At 35.2% G+C, this 24,075-nt stretch overlaps 1 protein-coding gene across 4 annotated transcripts in view; it reads left to right on the top strand.

The window, feature by feature from the left end:
• Nucleotides 1-13,327: 13,327 nt before the first annotated feature.
• Nucleotides 13,328-24,075, top strand: part of DWA1 (DWD (DDB1-binding WD40 protein) hypersensitive to ABA 1) — a 262,989-nt gene continuing 252,241 nt past the window's right edge. For 2 of the 4 annotated variants that reach the window (XM_089820059.1, XM_089820040.1), the window contains exons 1-4: nt 13,328-13,780; nt 13,896-13,927; nt 14,535-14,645; nt 16,316-16,392. In XM_089820059.1, coding sequence (XP_089676185.1) covers nt 13,583-13,780; nt 13,896-13,927; nt 14,535-14,645; nt 16,316-16,392 — 418 coding nt within the window. In that variant the 5' untranslated portion in view covers nt 13,328-13,582. The remainder of the gene's footprint in view (nt 13,781-13,895; nt 13,928-14,534; nt 14,646-16,315; nt 16,393-24,075) is intronic. The other 2 variants (XM_089820029.1, XM_089820049.1) reach the window with 1 other exon arrangement.

The following is a 24,075-nucleotide window of genomic DNA, read 5'->3' as shown; positions in this document are numbered from 1 at the left end:
GTTAGGTTTTGAATTTTGTAATCCCACTCAGTTTGTAATGCAATGTCTGCATCATCTTTCTCAATTTGGTCCAGCTTGGCAATCCTTAGGTTGGGGGTATGTTTTTTGTGTTCGACATCTATTTCCTTGTAAACTGGTATTTGTGGAAGTTTAGCTTTTTGGAACTTAGTCTTGGGTTGGCCTGACACGAGATAACCCCAAGAGATTTGATTGCAACTATGGGGTTTTACAGGCAGTGACTATGATAAGTATACCTTTTGACCTTGGGTTGGGAACATAAATCAATTGAGAAATACCTAAGTTTCTAATAACAATGGTAAAGTTAAGCGAAGTGGGACAAATTAGGCTTTAGGATTTTTTTGTGAATGATCTTGCGAACAATCCTTTGGTCAAGAGTAAGGAGTACCTATTTTGAAGAAAAATGTGTTATTTTTGGTTAGGTAGGGTAAGTAACAAGGATACTTTGAAAGGAGCAAACTTTTTGGTTTAAGGACAAAGGGTTTGTAAGTAGGACTTGCTTAGTGGTTTTTTGTTTCAAGGGAACAAGTATAATTTTGGACCAAAAGGGAAAATTGAACCAACAACGCAAAAGTTGTTGCGAATGGACTTGCTAAAAATTGCTTTCTGAAATAACAAAGATGAGATTCTTCTAATACGAGGGATTTATGAGCAAACAATTTCTTAAAGGACAAAGCAACTTTGAGAAAGACAAACAAATGATCTCTTTAGCAAAAGGATTTGATAATAACCATAGAATAGTGTATCTTTTACAAATGTTTTTCACGAGTCTTGAGCACAAATAAGACAATTCAAACACATGTTTTATCCCTAAGGTCAGTTTTTTTGGTTGCAATATTCTAAATTCAACAGCCCACAACTTGGTGTCTCCTGATTCTAGTGCAATATGTCCCTCTAATCGAACAGGTGAGTCGATACAAGAGTTGATCGACAAATGATACACATCAAAGAATCTTTAAGGCATGGCAAATAGAAGTTCCCCTTCTGCTGGAACAATGACCCTTGGAGATGAAACCCAAGAGGCCTTATGCCTCTACCAGGGGAGCACAATGGTGAATAATCTTAAGAGATGTTGTTTCCCTTGCACCGTGAATGAACATACCATGGATACAAATCAAGAAACTTTGACTAAGAGGGTTGTAAATAGGTCTATGGTGTCTCACCAAACGGTTGTTACATATGTGATCCACTTAAGAATCTATTTCGAACATGTTAAAATTGTGGAAAAGTATTCCCACCTTAGGCTACCCCCAAAAACACACCGCCCAAACTTGGGTGATGGAGCAAGAAAGTTTACCTTTCCCCTCATTTATATATTGGCCAGACTTTTTATCAATTTGAGCTTCTCACCAAAGGGGAAGCACTTCCCAAAGGTGGATGAACTTGCTAGAAGCACTCCTAGGTTGTTGCGAATGATCTTGCTAACAACTTTCAGTACATGTGTTGCATATTTTAAGGTCTTAAGATGCAAGAAATAGATAAGACAAAGATGTGCTAGAGGGAACAATCTCATAACACACTAGGCACTTGGTTCATTTCTATTTGGACACTTTAGTACACTATTTTATGACTTGAAGACACATGTGATTAACATTCAAAGATTCTTTCCAACTTTAACAATGTCACCAAAAAAATAAATTGAGTCAACAAAAGGGAAATCGAGCATGAAATCTTTAAAGAGGAGGGAATAAGAGCAAGTTTATCTTTAAGGCATTCGAGATTTGATGGATTTATTTTAAGCCCCAAAATTGAAGTGTTTGCACATAATGTTCATTTGCACCTTAAATGAAGTGTTCATCGCATTGGTTCAATTTTAAATATTTGTCATTCAACAATGGATTATTTGCTTAAGCTATTCAAGCATTCCAAAAAAAACTGCCCTAAAGACTTGGTCATTCATTCCATGAAAAAATGAGATTTATTCAATTTTAAGCCTTGAAACACAGTTATGGTGACAAAAACTTGCAAAAAGCCAATTAGTGTTCTGCTCCAAAAACACCTGCAATAGAGAAATGTTAGAATCTACTGCAAATCAGTCAAAGCTACTAAACACAGTCGTCGGAGAGTTCAATACTGTCATAGGTGCCAAGAAAATCGTTCAGCAAGAGTCTACTCGATCGAAAACTGCAACAACATCGAAAACGTGTATGGCAGGGCCAAAAAAAGGTTTCAGATGCTAGAAGGAGCTTAGTGGGCACCAAAATCCCTATTTAAAATCCCACATTGGTGGGAATGTTGAATGTGAAGTTGTTTATAAACTTTTCCATGGTGAATGCGATGTAAAGTCGCTTGACAGGTTGGAGATTAGGCTGATTTTTTATGTAAAGTAAGTGCGAGAAATATTAAGCCATTGTCTAGAAATACTTGCCCATTGAATTTAAATGATGGAATATTTTAGGTAACAAGGAATATTCCCTATGATCGTATAGGGTAGGGATGTGACTACCCGAGACCTATAAAAAAAATTCTCTGCAGGGCCAACTAGCCAAAAAAAATTTGAAAACCCTATCCAAAAAATGCAAAGAAATAATAAATTACAGATCCAAAAAACAATTAATTAGATATGTAAAATGACCATACCCGAGTTGCAAATCGAGGCCTCCAGGTGCCAATTTGAAAAAAGAGTTTGCCTCACAATCAACTTTGGCCTAGGGTAGCTAAATGTATAGTCAATTTGCACTAAATCGACGTTTTGGACACAATGGCAAGGTTCGTTCTAGCTCTAGATGCTCCTAATTTCTACAATAATCCAAATCTAGGCCAAGGTGCTAAAGCAACAATGGGCTTGAACGACTATGTGTAGAGAAAATCTCCAGGCTCTAATACCATGTAAGAATTTCCTTAGGGAAAAATTCACCGAAGAACTAAGAACTCAAACACAAGCACAACTGTAGACCAGAAAGAGTATGATCATAATAACAATGTATTCGATTCAATATGAATGAAAGTACTCTGGGAGTGCCTGTATATAAAGGCCTCTAAGATGCATCTAGAATGCCTAAGAATCAGCATCATGATAAGTCATACAACCAAGCACATGTCCACCAGATATGGGTTATCCTCCATTAAGCATAGAAGTAAGTGCGATGATGAGAGGATAAGCCTACAATGGTGTATCATGCAAATTTATGTTGTAGACAACATGTGCTAAAAAGGGAGTGTGAATAACTTTGTTGTCTACATGACAACTTAGTGAATGATGCAAACTCCAATGTTGTAGACACCATGTGTTGAATTAGAGTTGTGTACTCCTGTGTTGTCAACATGACAACTCAAAAAGGTACACAAACTCCTAAGTGTCTCACAAAATAAATAATAAAATAATGCATTAACCTAAGTAAACTTAAGTGAAGTGTAAATAGTAAATATGTATTTACACTAACAAATACCTTGAATAATTTAATAGTCAATATTTATGATTTAACAAGTTTAAAAGTTTATTTAAATTATGGTAACAAGCATTAAGACATTTAGACGAACATTCTAAAATGATGAAACCTGATTCAACTAGGAGATCAAATTGACACATGAAATGGAATATAGAACCCTAGAAAAACCTAATGTGTCCTGTGTCAAACATGTATTAACATAGTGGATTAATTAACTAAAAAAAACAAAATCCATGTGTTTTTGCCTTGATATTTTGGGCATGACACTTGATCACACAACCTTTGTCGATCACACTATCCGCTCTCACACTTAGAAAAAATAATATTTTACCATATAAATATACTTCTCATCATTAGATCAATCAACCACCTTAACCTACATATGTTACACATGAAATCAACTATATATTGACCAAAATGTATTACTGTTGTTAATCAAGATTTTGCCTGTAGTGAGATGTAAAATCTAGCTATCTTATTGAAAGATGGAAACACTCTTAAGCTATTGATATTAATCCTATAGTGAGAGTGAATCTTTGGGCTTGAAAGGTTGGTTCCTTTTAGGTATCACCTAAAACTAAACTTATATGCGGGAAAAGGGATAAGAAGTGAATGATAATAATGAATAATAAACCTAAATGAGGTGATACACCAATGATTTGTATGTAATTTTAATTAGCTCAACACAAATTACTCACAATATGAATAATTCACAATACCCAGAGAAGCATGTAATTACAAAAGTGTTTCTATGCAAGGACCTAGTATCTTTTTCTTTGAAAGGAAAACCTAGGCTTTACCAATTTTTTGCAAAAAGATTAAGGACACAAACAAAAACCTACAATTACAAGTATCAAGATTTGAATATGCAATAAGGAATGTAGCTTTAATGAAGGATAAACACAATGTAAAGGCAAAGAACCCACAATATTGCACACGAATAAATGAGAAGAAATTGATATATCTGTATAACTTATGCTAAAAAAAACTTTGCTACAAGTATTACCAACTCTAATCTATGATGAGAAGGTACCACATGATCGACCATTTGAATTGCACATTGATCGAATAAAGAACATATATCACTTTTTTCAATGACTACATATTTTTCCATGAAATTGCATCACAACCACCAATATATAATCAGTCCATCATAACTTATTGGTTCCACATCATTGCCACATCATCAACCAACTTTAAATCATTAAATATCTATAAAAAATGGCTTATATGTTACTAGTTCAAGATCAAACACAAACATTCAACCTGTTCTTCATTTTCCTTCCTGAATTGTCTTCTGTTAATTGAAAAGATGTCTCCATGTAAATAATCTTACACAACTTTAACCATGATTAAAAAAATAAGTAAACATCATAAACCCTAGATTTCATCTCCTGAATCAACATAGATTTGATGGACTAATAAAATCATTCATTGTTTGTCATAAATTGATTAACTTGGTTGCACCATCTCTCAATACTTATGTGTAGTTTATGAAATTGCATATATAAAAATAGAAACATTTCCAAGTCTCCCATATCCATCGAACATGCTAACTCATCACACAAATCAACCACATTCTTGATTTTTCATCTACACAATAAATAAAAAAACTTTTCGATAGACAATTCATAGTCAACCATAAAGAGTTGACAACATAATAACTGATCTAACATGCATAAGGTCTATGCTTCAAAATATACAACAATCTCTCTTAACAACTCTTGAAGACATCTGAATCAATCATTCCAACAAAGTTATCATAAGCATTTTGTCCATCACAATTATTACCCATTTAAGAGTATCATGTTCATGCTTGATGAAAGTTTTTCTATTGTAATTATTTCTTATTTTCTTTTAAAAATGGCTCGGGGCTTTATATTGGCATAAATAGTTCTTAACATATAAATAAGTAACTCATTATAATCTCAAACTTGTGATTTAACAAAGCTTTTGCTAGCATAGAGAGTTTGATCACATGCCTAATATTTTCATGCTAAGTGGCCTAGTTGAATACAACCTTTTATTTTTAGTACTAGATTCCCTTTATTAAACAATCTTTTGCTTACATGACATGATTGTGAGGAAATAAAAATCTACAATATACTTAAAATACTTTTGTATTCATTTATATCTATTCCATATCTTTCATCCCCTTTTTCTTTTCACGAGCTCAATTTTTTTCATAAGAGTTCACTCTATTGTCCTGCATTTTGTCACCGCAAAATGTAGGTAACAGTACGAAACTTTTCAACTTAGTTTTTTCTTTCTATGAGATTAGTTCATTATTTAATTGTTTAGTATTGATCAATCAATCGACCCTAATCTATGTAATGAACTCTTTTACTGAAGGCTTTTGTCAAGTCATTTTCATTTTTCATTTTACCAAGCCTATGCTTCATTTTTTAAGCCTTCAATGTCCTTTTTTGTATTTTTGAGTGTGTTTTTCTTTTCTTTTGATATTTTGGTTTTGTTCAATCCCTTGCTTTCAATTTTCCCTTTGATTTGGTATATCTTAGGGCTTAATCAGACCTGGTAGTCAAAAGATATGATCATAAGTGCCCAAAAGGTGAACTCTCCATATGCAATTGCATAATTTAAAATATCACGTTATATTTTAATGTTCACATTCACTTTTTGAAATATAACATAAATTCACTTTATGTTATGTTTTTAAGTTACTTTATCACTTAAGTGACTATAGAGCACTTTATGTTATATCTTCATGTTGAGTTGGTTTTTTATTTTTTCACATGAGTGACTTTATTAACTATCTAGTTTGATTTTTTTTTCTGAGTTACTTTATGTTTTATTTAAAACATCTAAGCTAAATATTGCTTTTTAAAATAATATTTGTCTATGATATATTAATTATATGTGTAAATGTTATTCTTAACCCAATTAAGTGATATTTCCTAAAAAATTAATTAAAAATGTGCTTAATTGATCACTTAAGTTGTCCAAATGCAACTTTCAACCCAATTACATGTTAATATGCAAAGAGCTTCCTAGAGTGTGATTTGCACTAGAAAGGCCTTTTAAATAATTAAAAAGAAAAAGACAAGTCTTTAAAACATGCATTTGGCCTCCAAGAGTGTGATTTGTGTCAAAAAGCTCTAAAACATATAAATGCATTATTTTTAAACATGTAAAGGGCCTTGGCGAGAGTGATTTTTCACTTCTTACATTGTTTTGACAATTTTTAAAATATATAAAAGGGTCCCAAGAGTGCAATTTCCTCTTTCTTCTCGTTTACATGCATTTTTAAAACATGTAATGAGTCCTAGAGAGTTTTAACTTGGGAGATCACATTTTTTATGAAAAACGTCCAAATGCATGGTGTTTCTTGAAAATATGTGGCATATTAAGGATTGAAGAATACATTTTTGGCATCCATATCTAGAAATGCCTCATACATTTGCTCATTTGAATCCATCCTTTGCAAGCATTGAAAGGGTCAAGAGAGGGGTAAAAGCACAAACCTGTGTCACCTTTTTATAAAGAAAAGTGATATCAGAATGTGACAGTTCAACATTAATGACAAAAAAAATGGTATTTGCGTTTAAAATATGAAGATGATGTAACCTGATGAAATGTGTAGAATTGTATGAATTTTATGACTATAATTTTTATTATTATTTTGACTAAGAATTTATTCATTTTATTTTATTTTGAAGTCCCTTTTTTAACTGTAAAAAATATAGGATGTAGTTCCTGTCAAACAAGTATGTGCAAATCATCTTTTTTTGTTATGATTTGAAAATATTTTATAGATGACATGTATAGCTAGTGCACAAAAAAAGAAATAATTATTTTTGATGTATATTTTCTTTGTTATAAGTACTCAAGTTCGACCTTGTCAGAATCCAACAATTTTTTCCTCCCGTCAAAACTTCCCTATCAAATCTATACCTTCTTGAAAAAAAATTACATATTCATGAAGAGGATTCTCTCCTCTAGTGATAAATATATTTTTTAAATTTTTTTGATATGATTTACTATTTTTTTTCATTTTTTGAGAGAGCATCTTCTGAAATGTTGAAATATCGACTTATAATATTTTTAGATTATAACATATTATAACTAATCAAAACACTCAAAAATTTATATAATGATGATATTGAATCTGAAATCTATAAAAGGGTATTTTTAGTTTTTTTTTTAAAATTGAGTTTTGATAGAGAAATGAGATTTGACCAAAACAGGTTTTTGTATCACAAACGGTGACACAGATCTATGCTTTTACCCAGAGTTGTTTGAAGATCAATTTTGGAGGAAAATCAATCATTCAAACCTATTAATCTTCCACTTTTGGCTCTTTGATCACCAAGTAAGTTGAAGTTTTCCATCCTTTGCTATTTCATTTTGTATTTTGGTTCATCCTTGTACATTTGTCCAAGGATATGCCATGTATTAAAAAATTTTCCTTTAAATAAGATGAAAGCTTCTATTTCAAATGCTTGGAAATTTTCCAAATTGAGAGCAACTTGATATTTTGTCATGTTTGAGTCAAAAACCAAAAGTATGTTTTTGTTTTGTGCATATTTTTTCTTGTTGTTGCTTGTTGTCTTGATTTCCTTTTTTTGAAAAGGTTAAGGATTCTTTCCCAAGAATGAAAGAGCAAATCACACTTCTTCACTTTCTACCTTTCCATGAAAATGCATCACATCTTTTCATATTTCACCAAAACATGTCAAAGCATATTACATTTATTTCCTAATATATGCAATTACATCCCAAGAGTATTTACATGTATTTCCATTCTCTATTCACATTTATATGTAATCTCATCCTTCATATGTATTTACATACAAACCTATCCTCCATACCCACTTACATGTAATTCCATCCTTTGAACCTAATTATATGTTTACATCAAGTAATAATTACACATAAATCACTTTACATGTAATTACATCTAGATAACCTAATTTTGGTAAAAGGTCACACTCTTAAACACCAAAGTCATCATTAGCACGCATCCATATGCATACCAACTTGTATTCTTGGCCATACCCACAAAAGCCCATCTTTTCCCACATGTAATCCACCCTTAAGAGTTTGATTTTGGCTCTTTTCGCCCAAATACGTTTGCTTTCTAGTTCATTTCCAACCATCACAAGTGTTTCATAAGTATCTAATCCATTCCTTGAACACTCATCCCTCATGAATTCATCATTGCAACTCAAATCCCAAAGTTTTCATGGATCCAATCCCATTGGAAGATGCTTTCATCTTCATGTTGTGATGCACTCTTCAAGATATGTCATAACTTCTTCAAATAATAGAAACATCTCGTTAAGAAGATATGCTTTGATTCTCAGGAAGAAGTAATTCAGTTGATCTCCATTTTCCCAGTGGTTGTTCAAGAACCTAAATTCGTGTGAGGATGTGCCAAACATTTTGCTTTAAAAAAAGAAAAAGAAAAAGAAAAGTTAAAGGTGTTGATGGAAAGTTATTTTGAGTTTACATCCAGACACCATTGAGAAGGTTTTCAAAGTGCCAAAGACTCCAAAATGTGACAATCTACAAAGGAGAATTCACGACAATTGAAATGAGAAAAAGCTTGGTCACATTAAGTTTTCAAATGACAATAGGAAATTTATCAAAGAGAGTTAGAGGCTATCTATGATTATCAAGGTGAATGCAGTGGCACGAAATACAGGAACTCCCAATCTTATGATCATCCGATATTGTATTATCGAGTACAAGGCCTTTGCTAGCAATCTAGAGAATTGATTCATTTAGAATCAACAACCTCAACTTTTCTTCAAGCGTTTTTATGTTTATAATTGGAGAGAATGAATTGCATGAAATCATGTAATTCGATTCCATATCCTTATGACATGTAATCCAATAATTTATGTCACCTAATTTGATCGGGTCAAAGTTGGTTGAGTTGCTCCCACTTTTTCCTCCCTTTTTTTCTCAACTCTTTCTCCTATATAAAGGAGTGCCCCCTCATTGTAAAAATCATCTTTTATCGTATGCAAGAAAGGTCTGCCAAACTTGTAAAAGTATAACTTTGATTTTGTAGTACTAATTTGGGAGAAAAGTGAATAAAGGAAGCGCTTAGATTCAAAGCTTTGGCTAGAAGCAATTATGATAAAGTAAATTAGAAGTTCTAACTATAATTTGTGCCTATCATCTTTAATTCACATTATTATTATGTATTCAATGATAGAGCATAGTGAGTCAAGAAGCAATCAGAGCCGAAGCTTTGACTAGGAGTGATTGTGGTGATACATAGACTAGAAGCTTTGTCTGTAGCTTGTATTACCATCTCAAATTCATGAAAAAATAGTTATAATTTGCCTACTTCTAGAGGTCTTTGTACCCCAATGTAGAGCTTTTTCTTATAGAATAGAAATCATCTACTTTTGGAAGTCTTTGCGACCTAATGATAGTTTTTTTCTTATAAATTAGACAAACATAACTTAGAGCCAAACCAATATGCTTTTTATCAAGCTTTGAGTTTGTGTTGATTTATTGGTATCACTATTTCCAACTATTAGACTGAAGTGTAGTTTAGAGATTTAATCCCACCCATTACTCACTCCACGGGTAAGCGAATTCTTTCCTTTTAGACAAGAGGAAAGAATATTGGTAACACCCCTTACATAATCTTTCAACTTCTTGCTTACCTTGAGTTTATCTAAGGAACGATGAGAAGGATGAGCCTTCCCTTTAATGTAGGAGAGACTTGGTCTCATATGCTGTCGCTGGTCTACCTATTTTGCGACCAAATTTTAACAAAATTGTTTGTTGCAAAATATCCACCCAATGGTTTTTGGTGACTCTGAAGGGGACACAATGCACATTTGAGAGCCTCACACTTTCATTTGAAGCAGACCCATGTCCTTTTTCATTGTAATATTGTTTATTGAAGTTGTTTAAAGCATTTACCAAGGACATGCAAATGGCCCAAGATCCTTGGGGAAATGATTTTGGACCTTTGAATCTATCTACACCTCTACATGATCTTCTTGATGGCTCGTGAAAGAACTTTCCTAAGTTTTTTGGTGATGAACAACAACATCCCGATGAATATATTATTGCTTTCTACATTGCATATGGTTTCATGTTATTGAATTTGAGGATGTATATGTAAGGTTATTTGTGGAAATCCTCCAAGGCGTGGTTGTTGATTGGTTTTATACCATTGAGCACCAAATATTATCACAAATTGGGCTACTCTCATAGTCAAGTATGAGGAAAGGTTCAAGCCTCTTGAAGATGCTCATGCATTGTTGACCCAACTTGCTCAGCTGAAGAAGTCATCTCACGTGCCTTTGCATGAATTTGTTGCTCATTTCAACAAATTAACATGAAGAATTCTAGTTGCTACTCCTACAACTGCAAATTTGAAGTGTTTCTTTGTTAGTGCTCAAATTCTTGAAGTTGGTTTTCTATTAAGGAGAGAAGCCCCAACTACTCTCATAGTTGCATGAACATTGGTGATTGAAATTGAAGACGATCTTATTTTAGCTAGGAAGATAATAATCAAAGCAAGTGGGTTTGAAGAAAGTCATCATTCTTTTAATTCATTTTCTTCTAGCACAAGGATGGATCCTATGGTGCAGAGGTTAGTAGATGAGTTACTTGCCCTCAAAAAGCAAAAAGCTCAAGGATTGTTCTTCGTTTCTCACAAAGATGTACAAAGAGGCTTCTTCCAACTATTCCTCATAGCTCTATTATTGGGAATCAACAAAAAATGGTTTCACCATCAAAGAATGTTGCAATTGAGGAACCATTAGCGAATACAACATTGAAGCATCCTGTGTTCAAAGCTAGTGATATTGCTATTCTTTTCCAAGAAAAGGAAGACAACATAGCTGGTGACTCTTATATTTGGTGCATGCAATCTTAGAAGGCCAAAGATGAAAAGATGAGGAAGGAAAAAAATTCTTCTAATAATCACATTATAAAAGGGAATATGCAAGCAAGTTCTAGGAAAGCTAAAAATCATTTATTTGTATCTCAAGGTCGTGAACTTGAGTACACTTTGCATAAATGTTTAAAAAGGAATTTTTCATAAACAATAAAGACTTTCCCAAGTCAGAAGTTTGTGAAAAGTATGTTGAGCTATGCAGTGCAAGCATGTCATTGATACAATCACATGAGCAAGATCTTCTTGATCATCCTAAGGTGCTAGTGATTGATGAATCAGTCAAGCAAGTCATTGTTGGCAAGAAGAGTCTAAAATTTGTTCAATCAAGGGGATGTCAAGTCTGACATCTTGCATGGTTGGAGGCTAATGGAAAGCTATACATTTACATGTGCCTTGATCTAAAAATACTATTGAAGAGGAAGCAAAAGAAGCATGTTCAGTTTTGGAGGAGCACTTTCAATTCATTGACTTTTCTTGGAGCATCAATACACATGATTCATCTCAAAAAGGTAGATTTTATTATCTTTTCCAAGAGGTGTTACATCAGGGATTAACATCATTGCTCCATTTGTTCATGTTCCATCTATATGAAGTTGCATGTGAACATGCAAGGTACTGCAAGCTGGTAAAAAGAGGTAGGTATTTTGTTGAAATAGTAAATGGTTTCATCTAAAAGTTCTCATTTTTGGCTAGTGTCGAATAGGTAGGTTTTTCTTTGTTTTTAATAAGTGACTTGCATAAGTTTTTTTATATTTTAAACTAGATTTTCTTTGCTTTAGTTGTGTTAGATTACTTTTTGTTTTTGGTCATCTGACTCTATATTTGAAGTTTATCTCACTCTTTGTTTTCAAGAACAAACAAGTAACATTACCTAGAAATAACCAGTTGTTGTCTTGCGTTTTGTCACCACAAAATGTAGGTAACTGTATGAAACCTTTCAACTTAGTTTCACATTTATTTGAGATTAGTTAATTATTTAATTGGTTAGTATTGATAAATCAATCGATCCCAATCTACGTAATGAACTCTTTTACTGAAGGCTTTCACTAAGTCCTTTTCATTTTTCATTTTATTAAGCCTATGCTTGATTTTTGAAGCCTTCAATGTCCTTTTTCACATTTTTGAGTTTGTGTTTATTTCTTTTTGGTTTTTTGGTTTTGTTCAATCCCTTGCTTTCGATTTTCCCATCAATTCGATATATCTTAGGGCTTAATCGAACAAGTGTGAGTGAATCTGCTGCCTAACTAAAGATTTAAAAAAGACAAAGAATAAATCAAGGAAGAAAAAGAAAGGGGAAAGTTTGGGAGTGGGTGCTAGAGTTCCAAATTTGACTTCATTTTTTTTTTCAAAAATTTATTAAAAACCTAAATTCATGATTATAGCTACTACCTATTAGAAGTGCTTTCCAATATCTATGATTTCTTTTACATTTGTCTTAGTTCATACCACTCGCAACAAATACCAACCCTATTATCTAAAAAATATTTTTTAAAAGTATGATCCAAAAATTGAAATTTTTGACAAAATTTTTAATTAGAAAACATAACTCCCATAAATAGCCTATTAAACTAATTAATCCACACAAATTTTTTTTATCTATATATAAACTAGTTTTAAATTAAGAAAATCAAAATTACATAGAACACCCTTGAAATTTGATACTTTTGGTATGTCTTAAATATTATTTATATATAAACTAGTTTTAATTTAAGAAAATCAAAATAAGGGTGAGTGAGTAGCCGAGTTGGTGTGAAGGTGAGTCGTGAGGCGTAGTGTTAGGCTAATGATCCCGGTGCTACGCATCAACTCCGGTTCGAGTCACACTAGGTTTACCACAAACCTTTTAAAGCCAATAGTGGCATGTTATGATGGTTAAGTTGTTGTGTTGTTATCCTTGCCATCAAGGTTCAAATCTCATGGGGATGAGGTCCCCCGTTTGTGGCCTCACTGGTTCCAAAGCGTTTACCCCTCTTTAAAAACAAGAAAATCAAAATTACATAAAACACCCTTGAAATTTGATACTATTGGTATGTCTTAAATAGGAAAGCCGCCGAAACAAAACCCTAGCCTATTCAAGGGAGCAAATTAGTATTTCTCGTTAAACTTCGACGATCGATAGTTCAAATTCAAAATTTAAACCAAAATTTCTTTCCGTTTCGCCTTTGACGTTCTTGAGGAAGCTGGCTTTTCAGGAACTGATTTGATTCATCGAAATTCAAATTGAAATTATCCGTTGCAAGCCACAACAGGCAACGTTTAAATTTTTTATAAAGAGGCATTGCCAATGGGGGATGCAACTGCATGGGATGAAGAGAAATATAGGCTCAGTATTTTGCAAGAGAGAGCTGCGGACGCACGCATTGTATTCAGCACAGCGTTTGCCCCAAATTCCAGTGGCAAAACCTTCCCTGATGTAGTCCTTGCCGCTTCCAGTGACGGAACAGTTGTTCCCTACTCTATTCCCGCCTGCATTTCTGCCTGTGTATGTATCTTCACCTCTCTTTTCCACTCCTATTTGTGGCGCTCACATTGTCGATAATTTTACTCACGGACAGCTATATCGTCAATATTTAATTTCCATTTTCTGTTGCTTGCAGGCTTCGGGCTTATCAGCGGGCAACCGGCATGAGTGAGTAATTTTAACCTTTGATTCCTGATTTTTCCCTTTCCTTTTTTCTCATGATTTTTATTTTATAGCCCTGATTGCAACATTTGAAAGGCACCTATTCGTCCCTTCCTAAGACTTGATTTTGCCGTTTATTCTTAGTCATGTTTTTGGTCACTCACGACTGAAACATTTTGGACTACCCATTTTTTGTAGATTTTGGAATGTATTGAAAACAAAACCAAAATTATAAATATGTACGTAGATAACTTTAGGAAGCCTCTCGGACTCCACCATTTTTACACAATATAACCTACCTGAAAAACAGAATACAAATCAATCAACTAATCTGAAGAAGAGGTAAGCACCCAAAACAGTTGAATCAAGTACAGTAGCAAGGGCTTCAATCTGATTATCAGAGAATTGTAGCTTTTGATAAAGGAATAGTGGATCTACTAATTCTTTGGGCTTTCATTTTTTCATCTGTAGTTGTTGCTGCAGTAGTTTCGAGGTTTCCTTTGTTTACAAGCATGGCATGGAATGACCAATCATATACTTAATAAGAAGGATATAGAAATCTCTGTGCATCGATTTCTGTTACTGATATTTTCTTTAATTTATTATTTGGCAGGTCTCTGATTAGCATTCCAGAGGCAGAACCCCTTTGCTATCTCCTAGGACATCAAGGCCCTGCGTATGATCTGAAATTCTTTGGTGAAGATGACAACTCACTATTACTAAGGTTTGCATGAGAGTTCGTATTCCTGGACATGGCTTGGGACGAATAGAGTGTTCCAAATAGCTATTGCATGCATCTACATTATGATGTTATACATGCTTTATATAACTGAGAAACTTGCAATCAATTTTCTTGTTCTATACAAAGAATTTAAGCACTGCATCTCGTAGAATTATGAGAGAAACCCTTGCCTTTGCCCCAAGATGTGAAATACTCTTTTGGAAACCTTAATATATCTGCACCCCCATGCTTGATTGGGTGGATTGAACGGCTTGTTAGATTTAAACCTCATCTTTCAAAGAGTTTGTGGTTGAATTAGGTAAAGTGACATGCAATCCATTATCAATGGTCGTCACATCCCTTAACTGGTATCATAGGCAAAAACCCACGTCTAGGCATATTGAAAATGAGTGGGTTATTAGATTAATCTGAAGGTACCTTTTTGGCAATGTTTTGACTTGTTTGGGAACCCTTTGGTAGCTCCTGCAAAATACTGTGGACATATTTCATACTATCTCCTTCAGAATTTGTATTGTCACATTTTATGAAACAAGTAGCATACCCTAGATTTGTTGATAATCTTTTTGGCCTCCTGTGATATAGATTAGGAGAAATACTTGTCTAATTTTTTCCAAAATTGTATTAAAATGATAGTACTTCTAATTGGGCATTGATGAAGTTATGCTGACCACCTCTAGATGGCTCTCCAATCTTGATTCTAGGCAAGTTATGGTGTTTTTTAAAATTTATTTTAGTACTCCAATGGACAAAATCTTCTTGAAAAATGTCCTACATTGATGTAAACTATTAACTACTACATTTCATGGCTTTCAGCAAGTTTATCAAGTGATCCAGTGGGCATTTTTTGCTTCTTTCTGAATGAAGCCATTCTGTCATCTTATCTTGAATTTGATTCTTGTATTTATGGCCATCACTTTAGTCTCTCCATTTTTTATTTTTATAATTTGTAAATACTGATGGGAGTATAAAGAACATGGGTTGCTGCTGCAAGGGTGGGTGTACATGAATGGAAATGATGCCAAATGTACATTGTTAATGGGGGTAGCACACTATACTAGACTTATCTAGATGCATATAGAAATAGGAGACAGACAAATGCAAATGAAAGACACAAAGATTATTCTAATATACATGCCACAAAGCACTTATCCACAAATATAAATACTGCATACAAGTAGAATGAATAGGAATGGCAATTTAAAAAAAAATGCACATGTTGTATCCACTTAGCATGACCTTTATGTTGATAAAAGAAGCTCACTCAATTACAGATAGTGAAGTACATACATGCTCAGTCACAATGGCTACATTGACGGAATATCACTGCATATAGAATTATACCATGAGTAAGAACAGATTAAAATACTAGGTCTATACAATAAACTTTCATCATTCTTTTTTTTTGATCAAAGTACTTTTGTTTCTCACAAAAATGAACACAACGTAAATTACATTAAAATTTCTTTTATTGTTCCGATAGAGTATCTGGTTTGAGCTGTACTTATTGACAATGTGCACTTCTGATTTTAATAAAAAAAACCTAAAACAATGTATTGCTTTTCCCTTGTGGGTTTTATTTTTTCTCTTATTCTGTTTATGATAATATTATAGTTTCAGCTGCAACTCATTCTTATTTCTTTCCATGGATCTAGCTGTGGAGATGATGGTCGAATTCAAGTTTGGCAGTGGCAAAAAATTTTAAATTCTTTTGGAAGTGGAGCTGAACAGGGTGAGTTAAAGCTCTAGATTGAAAAGTCTGTGTGTTTGGTACAAATCCATGTAAAGTTCACTGCAACTTTGTGGCCTTGCTTTGATATTAATGCACAGGACCATTCTGTTTTCATATTTGGAATACGAATTCCAGCTGTGTTCTGGATATTTTCTGTTTTATTTGAATAGAAGTTCTAAAAACTTTGTTCTTTCTTCCAGATAGTCTTCTTAATGGTTCGATGAAGCCTTCCAACCTATTTCCCAGTTAGGATAGTCTTGGTTACATCTAGTGGAACAAGAAATATTTTGAACCATATGTCTGGACAAGATTGTCTACCTAGTGGTCATTTGTCTTTTACATAATTCAATAACTGAAGAAATCTTTCACATATTCTATGTGTAGTTTTTTGTCTCTTTTGTAGTTTTTACATGGTATCCAGAATACCAAGTAATCAATTGTAGACATTTTTCGTTAAACTATAATATTGGAGTTCTGTAATGTCCTCGGTAGCTAACACAAAAGAATAGCTGCAAAACCGTTGTTAGAGTCTATATAATAACAACTTACATTTCACTAATCTACCCTCTATTCTAACCCCGACCTTAGAGACGTCTTCATATCGGGATTGGTAATCCTCTCGAGGATTCATAGGTCCTCGGTTACTTCTCTGTCTTCTATGAAGTGCTCCCTTTAGGGTCCTTCCTAGAGTAGATATTCTCTATTCTAGGGCTCTTATCACATATGCATATGTTAATATCTACAGAATATTCTAGGCTTACAATCATATTAAGATTACTCTCTTCCTGAAGGACTCTCTTGTTCTTGATAATTAGTTTAGCATTTTTTCTTAAAACATGACTCTTATGCTTGTACAAATATACTTAAGTATAGATATTCATACCGTAAAATAAACCTCCATACTTTTGTAATTCCACTTTATTTAGAATGTAATATTCAACTCTTTTGGTAATTAAATACATTTCATAGTCATACCTTCCGCGAGCTTGTGTCTTTGGATTGGTGGTTCCTTTTTGATTTCGTCATACTAGCCTCTGCATGTGGTACGAATTTGAAGTACGTCTTGCAACTCGTCTCCTCTTGACCTCGATTCACGATTTGCAAAGTGTAATCTGACTTGGAAATGATGAATGAATGTCCTCTTCGTTTCTGCTGGTTAAAATAATCTTTAACTTCTAAACCTGATGCCTATCTCTTTTAATGTCCACTTCCCTTATGTATCTATCTTGGGGTCTAATCAATTGTCGTGACCCGTGAATAGGCCGTATGATAAGAATGTCGTGATTGAAGAGTCATGTGGTTAGTTTAATGTTATCGGTGTATTTGACCAATTGATTGTACCTGCTTAACCTTTTTGTTAATTTTATATCCCATTTGGTTTTAATTTGGTGATTTAGTGATTTAATGAAATGTGTGGGTGGTATTCCCCAAGCAATATATTAATAATTGAACAAATATTTGAGTGACATTAATAATGAAAAATATATTGGTTCAAAGTTATGATTTAATACATTTTTTAATTAAGGTTCATTGCAAGTTCTATGTAGGGGGCTCCATCCCAGTTACATACACAACAGATCAAACATATAGCAGAGACTAGCCAATATTTGGGAGTGGTAGAGTGTAATGTTCCTAGGACGATCTCAACCCGAGGGTGATTTCTGTCCAAAGGATTAAAGTGTCCGAAAGGCGATCTTTGTCTGAAGGCAATCTTGGCCCAAAAGCAACCTCAATCGAAGGCTATCTTGGTCCGAAGGCAATTTTGGTCCAAAGGGGTTCTCGGTCCAAAGGCGAAAGTTGTCTTAGTCCAAAGAGGATCTTTGTCCGAAGGCAATGTTGGCCGAAGGGTATCTTAGTCCAAAGGGGATCTCAATTCGAAGGCAATCTTGGTTCGAAGGGGATCTTGGTCTGAATGCGAAGGCTATCTTGGATTGAAGGTAACCTCAAATCCAAAGGGGATCTTTGTCAGGAGGCAATCTTGGCCGAAGGGTATCTTAGTTTGAAGGGGATCTCAGTCTGAAGGCAATCTTGGTCCGAAGGGGATCTCGGTTTGAAGGTGAAGGCTAGCTTGGCCGAAGGGTATCTTGGTTCGAAGGGGATCTTAGTCTGAAGGCAATCTCGAATCTCGGTCCAAAGGCGAAGGCTATCTTGGTCTGAAGGTGACCTCGAACCTAAGGGGATCTCCATCCGATGACAATCTTGGCCAAAGGGTATCTTAGTCCAAAGGGGAACTCAAGCCGAAGGCAATCTGGAAGCAACCATAGGTCTAGGTCCAAGAAATGAAGATTGAGATGCCCAAAACAGATGCACACTATTAATTGGATGCCCAATGTAAACAGGATATTCACCAACAGAGATATTCACTAAGGAAAAGGAATGTATGCAAATTGTCACCGAACATGGAGTTTATATTAGCAAACAAAGATGGTGCTCTAGATGTGCTAGATCCGAAGCAAAGTAATATAGAGAATCGGAATAGGGTGAGGTTTGAAACCCACCGAAATAGCAATAGCCAACTAGGGAAGATCTTCCGCTTTTGAAATAGCGAAATATACTGAACTCCAATAGGAATTCGTAGTACAATAAAATAATTTAAAATCACACACTAACAACTTCCTACATGTTGCACATAAATACCCTTTCGAAGAAAACTCCCAAGGGTTTACAAAAGAATGTTGACATGACAAAAACATGGATAATTAATAAAAAATAGGCGTCTTTATTAACTAAATCAATTAATTTAATAAGTCCTTGTGATATTATTTAATTTTTAGGACCATTTAATTAATTAACCTAATTAAAATATTTTATTAAAACTTTGGGACATTACATAGAGATAAAACAACAATTACCATCTATTAACCTATATCGCCATAATAAACAAACATCTTCACAGAGAAAGTATAAGCAACCATCATCATAGTGAACCCTAATAAATAATAGGCAACATATATATTAAATAGACTAGAAAACCATACCCCTTGAGAATAACCTTTAAATCCCATTGAACCAACCCACTATGCGGAGGAATTGCTTGTCAGATTCAAATGCTTTTTATTGATCTATGTAACAGAAATTGGATTTAGTTCTACCATAGCCATTATTCCACCTTCTGCCACCACACTATGGGATTTAATCTTATCATCTCCATACTTCTTTAAGCTTGTGTCGACGTATCATGCCTAGAAGAGTGGCATCGTATATCCACTTGTTATTTAGAGAGTGCCTAAACGGAAAGCAACTACCATATTCTTCACCAATATGCAAAAATCCTGAAGAAAATTTTCTAGGACTTGAACATTAACTACATTCCTCACCAATATGCTCATGGATTTTGTCTTTCGTGCTCCTTATTTTCCATTCTAGAGCTTCCCCTTGGACTTGGCCCTTTTCTTATCTTGAATGATCAACTTGAGTTTCCCTTAATATATTCTCATCCGTTTCCTTTATTTGAGATAATGCCTAATTGCGAAAAAGTAGACCACAGTCAAAAAGGAACATTCTTTCCATCGAGAGCAATGAAAGTATGTCACTGACCTAATGGATCAAGTGCTAAGTGATAAATTGTCGTTCTCTGAGTTAGAGTCTGGAGGAGGAGAATTGAATGGCGAAGGGGTATTGCATCCTGAGAATTGCTCTGAGGACGAGACAAATTCTCTCAATGGTCTATTATGCTGGCTAATGCAAGAATATGTCATGTCCCCATTTTGGAGGCAATTTGATTTAATTAATTTAATTAATTAAGTTGTCCAAAATAATGAATATTTTATGAGGATGACTAATTAATTATTTTAATTAAATAAATAAGTGATATTAAGTTAATTATTTATAAAGTTATCAAATAAATAAATATTAAAAGGTAACTTTATATTTAATTAATCTAATAAAGTGACTTGAATTATAAAATATTTTTTATAAAGTCACTAATAGATAAAATAAAATAATGTTCTAGAAGTTGCTGGAGAAAGTGGAGAAAAAGAATAAATAGGCACCCCGGGCTTCATTCTAATCATCCAGTTGTTTATTTCTCTCTTGACATCAAATTGTGATTCAGTCACATAGTCTATTGTGGAGCCAAGTGGTTTCAAATAGTCAGTTGATCTTTGGGAACGAAAACTCCCTTGGATTAGCATAATTGAGGAAGTGAAATATCTTTTGAAGGGTTGCACATTTGGAGGTGATACTTCAGTCACTTCAGCTAGGGCATCATTGGGCCTAAGGCCATTTTCAGCATTTCAGCATTTCAGGAGGCAATTTTTAGCAGGGCCGAAATTATTGGAGTTCATTTCTAGTAGGTCTGAAATTATAGGAAGCCATTTTAAAGCAGACCCGAAAAAAGCAGGCAGAAAAAGCAGTCCGTAAAAAGCAGGCCGAAAAAGCAGACCCGAAAAAAGCAGGCGGAAAAAGCAGTCTAAAAAAAGCAGCTCCGAAAAAAGCAATCCGAAAAAGCAATTCGAAAAAGCAAGAATGAAAAAAAAAAGCAAATCCGGAAAAAGCAAGTGGAAAAAGCAGATTGGAGAAAAGCAAAGCAGAAGGGGCAGCATTGTAGAAAATTATTACAGCCATCTACAATTAGGTTCTTCACTTCTCATTTGACATATTTTCTGAGAAAAGTAGGTTTTCAGCTGAGTACAAAATATAGCTTCAGCACTTCACTATTTCCATATTGTACTTGTCTTTGTTTGCCATTTGGCATTATTGGTATCAAAGGAAGGCTAGGATTTTGCAATTAAAGAGCATTGTAATTTTTGTTTACTGCATAAGTTAATTAAGAAACGTACACAGACAAAGAATACGAACATGAACAGCAGAACACTTCTCTTTATTATTTGCATATGCCAGAACATTACATTATGCTTCCATGATAATATCTGGTATCTACAATGCTTCCCGAAGGGGTTATAAATACTTTCCGAGGAACCTTTCCGAAGGTATCCGTCGGCCAGATACATTATGTCCGCTACATAACAAAAACCTTTTTGAAGGGACTTGACGGCTACATAACAAGAACTTTTCCGAAGGGACCCGTCGGCCGATACACAATTTCTACCGATGACATCATCCCCCCCAAAAAGAAAAGTCGTCTCCTGACGACTACAGAACAAAACTCAAACAACTGACATTCATCCCGTTGCATCTATAGCCTTTGCTAACACAATATTGACTCTTCAAGCTGACCTTGATAGCCACCTGTGCTGCTTTCTCTGCTTCCAACTCCTCGGTACCCTGAGCCAAGTGTCGCTGCACTGCCTCCAACTGGATGATTAGCTCCTCCCGAGCTCTCTACGCATCCACCAAGACAGCCTCACGGCCAACACCTACTCTCAGTGCCTCTGGTACACAGATACTCCATGCCTCTAGCAGCTCCAAGTCTTCTCTACTGGTCAGACTCCCACGACTGATATCCGCAACGACTGGGGGTCCAGGGGGCAACGCCCCCGGCGGGGTCGAGGGGCAGCGCCCTCGCGGGGTCCTCGCTGCCAAGACCAAATTAGCACTTCGCAACCCACACAGAAATGCACGGAACACACCATTTCTGTCCTTATCTGCCGATTCTGCACTCTTTCTGGCAACCACGGATGTGTCCCCTGCCCTTTGGCATCATTTGTCACTCATTCTGAACAACTTGATTCTGTCGTCGTTTTTTTTTTTAGAAAACCTCCTGTCACCCTTCTGTGATGAAATCCATACGGCTTCAATCTTGACACTGTCTACTGATTGCATATGGATGCCTCCTTCCTGCACACGGGTTTTGATGAAACAAATCTGAAGGCGTCTTCACTTTTCAATCTTCTGGAAAAGCCGTACTGCAATATCCTCCCAAGTCTTGAAAATCTGTACGATGAAAATTAACAAATTTTGGCTCCAAATTCCATACGCTAACCTTCTGAGGCTATCAAAATTCGTACGGTGGTTTCAATGTTACAATATGCAACTTTTAAAAATCGTACAGTGCAAGAAAAAGCCGTACCACAGGAAAACCGTACACCACTTTCAAGATGGAAACCGTACATTGCCTTAAAATCGTACTTCAAATTTGAAACCCGTACCTTGACTTAAAAAACCATACTACAATTATGAAATCTGTACCTTGTGTTTAAAAACCGTACTACAAAGATGAAATCCGTACATTGCCTTTAAAATCCGTACTACAAACATGAAATCCGTACATTGCCTTTAAAAACCATACTACAAATATGAAATCCGTACATTGCCTTTAAAAACCGTACTGCAATTATTAAATTGTCTGGAAAACCATACACCATCCTTCAGACATGAAAAACTGTACGTTACTTCCTTTTCCCTTCAGATGAAAAACCCGTATGGTGTTGTCCCCTGCAATTATGAAACCGTACGGTACTTCTTTTTCAAATACGAAAACCGTACACCAAAAAGAAAATCGTACACTTGCTGGAAATCCGTACAATAGAAAGCCGTACTCCCTCCAAAACCGTACGGTGAACAGTTAAGAATCCGTACAGTGCTTTGTTTTCAAAATCTGTACAGTAGCTCCCAACTTAAGAGCCGTACAACTCAAAGACCAAGTGAAAACCGTACGGTGAGCAGACAAAATCCGTACTGTACTTTTTTCCTTTTTTTTTTTTTTGGTTTTGTTTTTGTTTAAGAAAGCATAGCAAAGCCAGTTTACCCTTCGACCGTTGTCACCGTTAATCTAGAATGACGAAGGGGTCTCCCGAAGGCCATTTTCTGACGCAGAAGTCTTCCGCCCGTGATATATCTTCAACTTCGACCCATTCACTGCTTGAGGCACTTCGTGTCCATCCAAAGTCCATAATTTGATTGCTCCATTGTCCCCTACTTCCCGAATCTGATACGGCCCGACCCACTTAACCTTGAACTTGCCCGGTTTGATCTCATTCCGGTTGTCGTACTTCAACACCCACTGTCCGAGTTGAAACCTGCTACGCCTGTTCTGTGTCATCTCCATATTGCCCAGTTTGTTCTCGAAGCTCGCTACCATGGACTCAGTCAGTTGCCCCTTCTGCCCGTCAATAAAACATTCACTCTGTACTGCTACAACTTTTATTGAACCCTTTCTCTTTGTTGCTTGTGCAGACCGTATCGTGTGTCTTCGTTGCTGCTGGTACCTTTCTGCTATATTTGTGGTTCGACGTAATACTTTCTTCCGGCGCAGTCGTACAGTACAATCTTTCCTTCTTTTGGGTTCGTACTGTATGTTCTGTCCTTCAACTTCAGTCATACCTGCGTTTCCTTCTTCGGCTTTTCTGTTTTGCTTCGAACATTCATTTCCTCCTTCCGCCTCTCCATGTTCCTTCGAACATTCATTTCTTCCGTCGGCTTCTCTGTGTTCTTTCGGACATTCATTTCCTCTTTCGGCTTCTCTGTGTTCCTTCGGACATTCATTTCCTCCTTCAGCTTCTCTGTGTTCCTTCGGACATTCATTTCCTTCTTTCTTACCTTCGTCGATCCTTAGCATATTACAACTTGGAAAGAGCTTGTAATCCTCTATCTGCCAGTGGTAAAGACCATTTACTGAATCCAGATCATCATCTCCTTCCAATCGTAGGGCTCTCTCCTGATCGGGTTCCATACTCTGCCTCCTCTCATCATCTTCTCCTTTGGAATCCAACGATAGAGCTTCTTCTCTAACCATTTGAGTGTGTAGATCGATGACATACTTCTGTTCTTTGCTTTCAAGTG

The sequence above is a fragment of the Cupressus sempervirens genome, chromosome 1 (assembly GCF_028749045.1).
Source record: "Cupressus sempervirens isolate cs-2001-9-10 chromosome 1, ASM2874904v1, whole genome shotgun sequence".
In the NCBI taxonomy this organism is placed as follows: Eukaryota; Viridiplantae; Streptophyta; class Pinopsida; order Cupressales; family Cupressaceae; genus Cupressus; species Cupressus sempervirens.
This window is presented reverse-complemented; position numbering and strand designations above follow the sequence as displayed.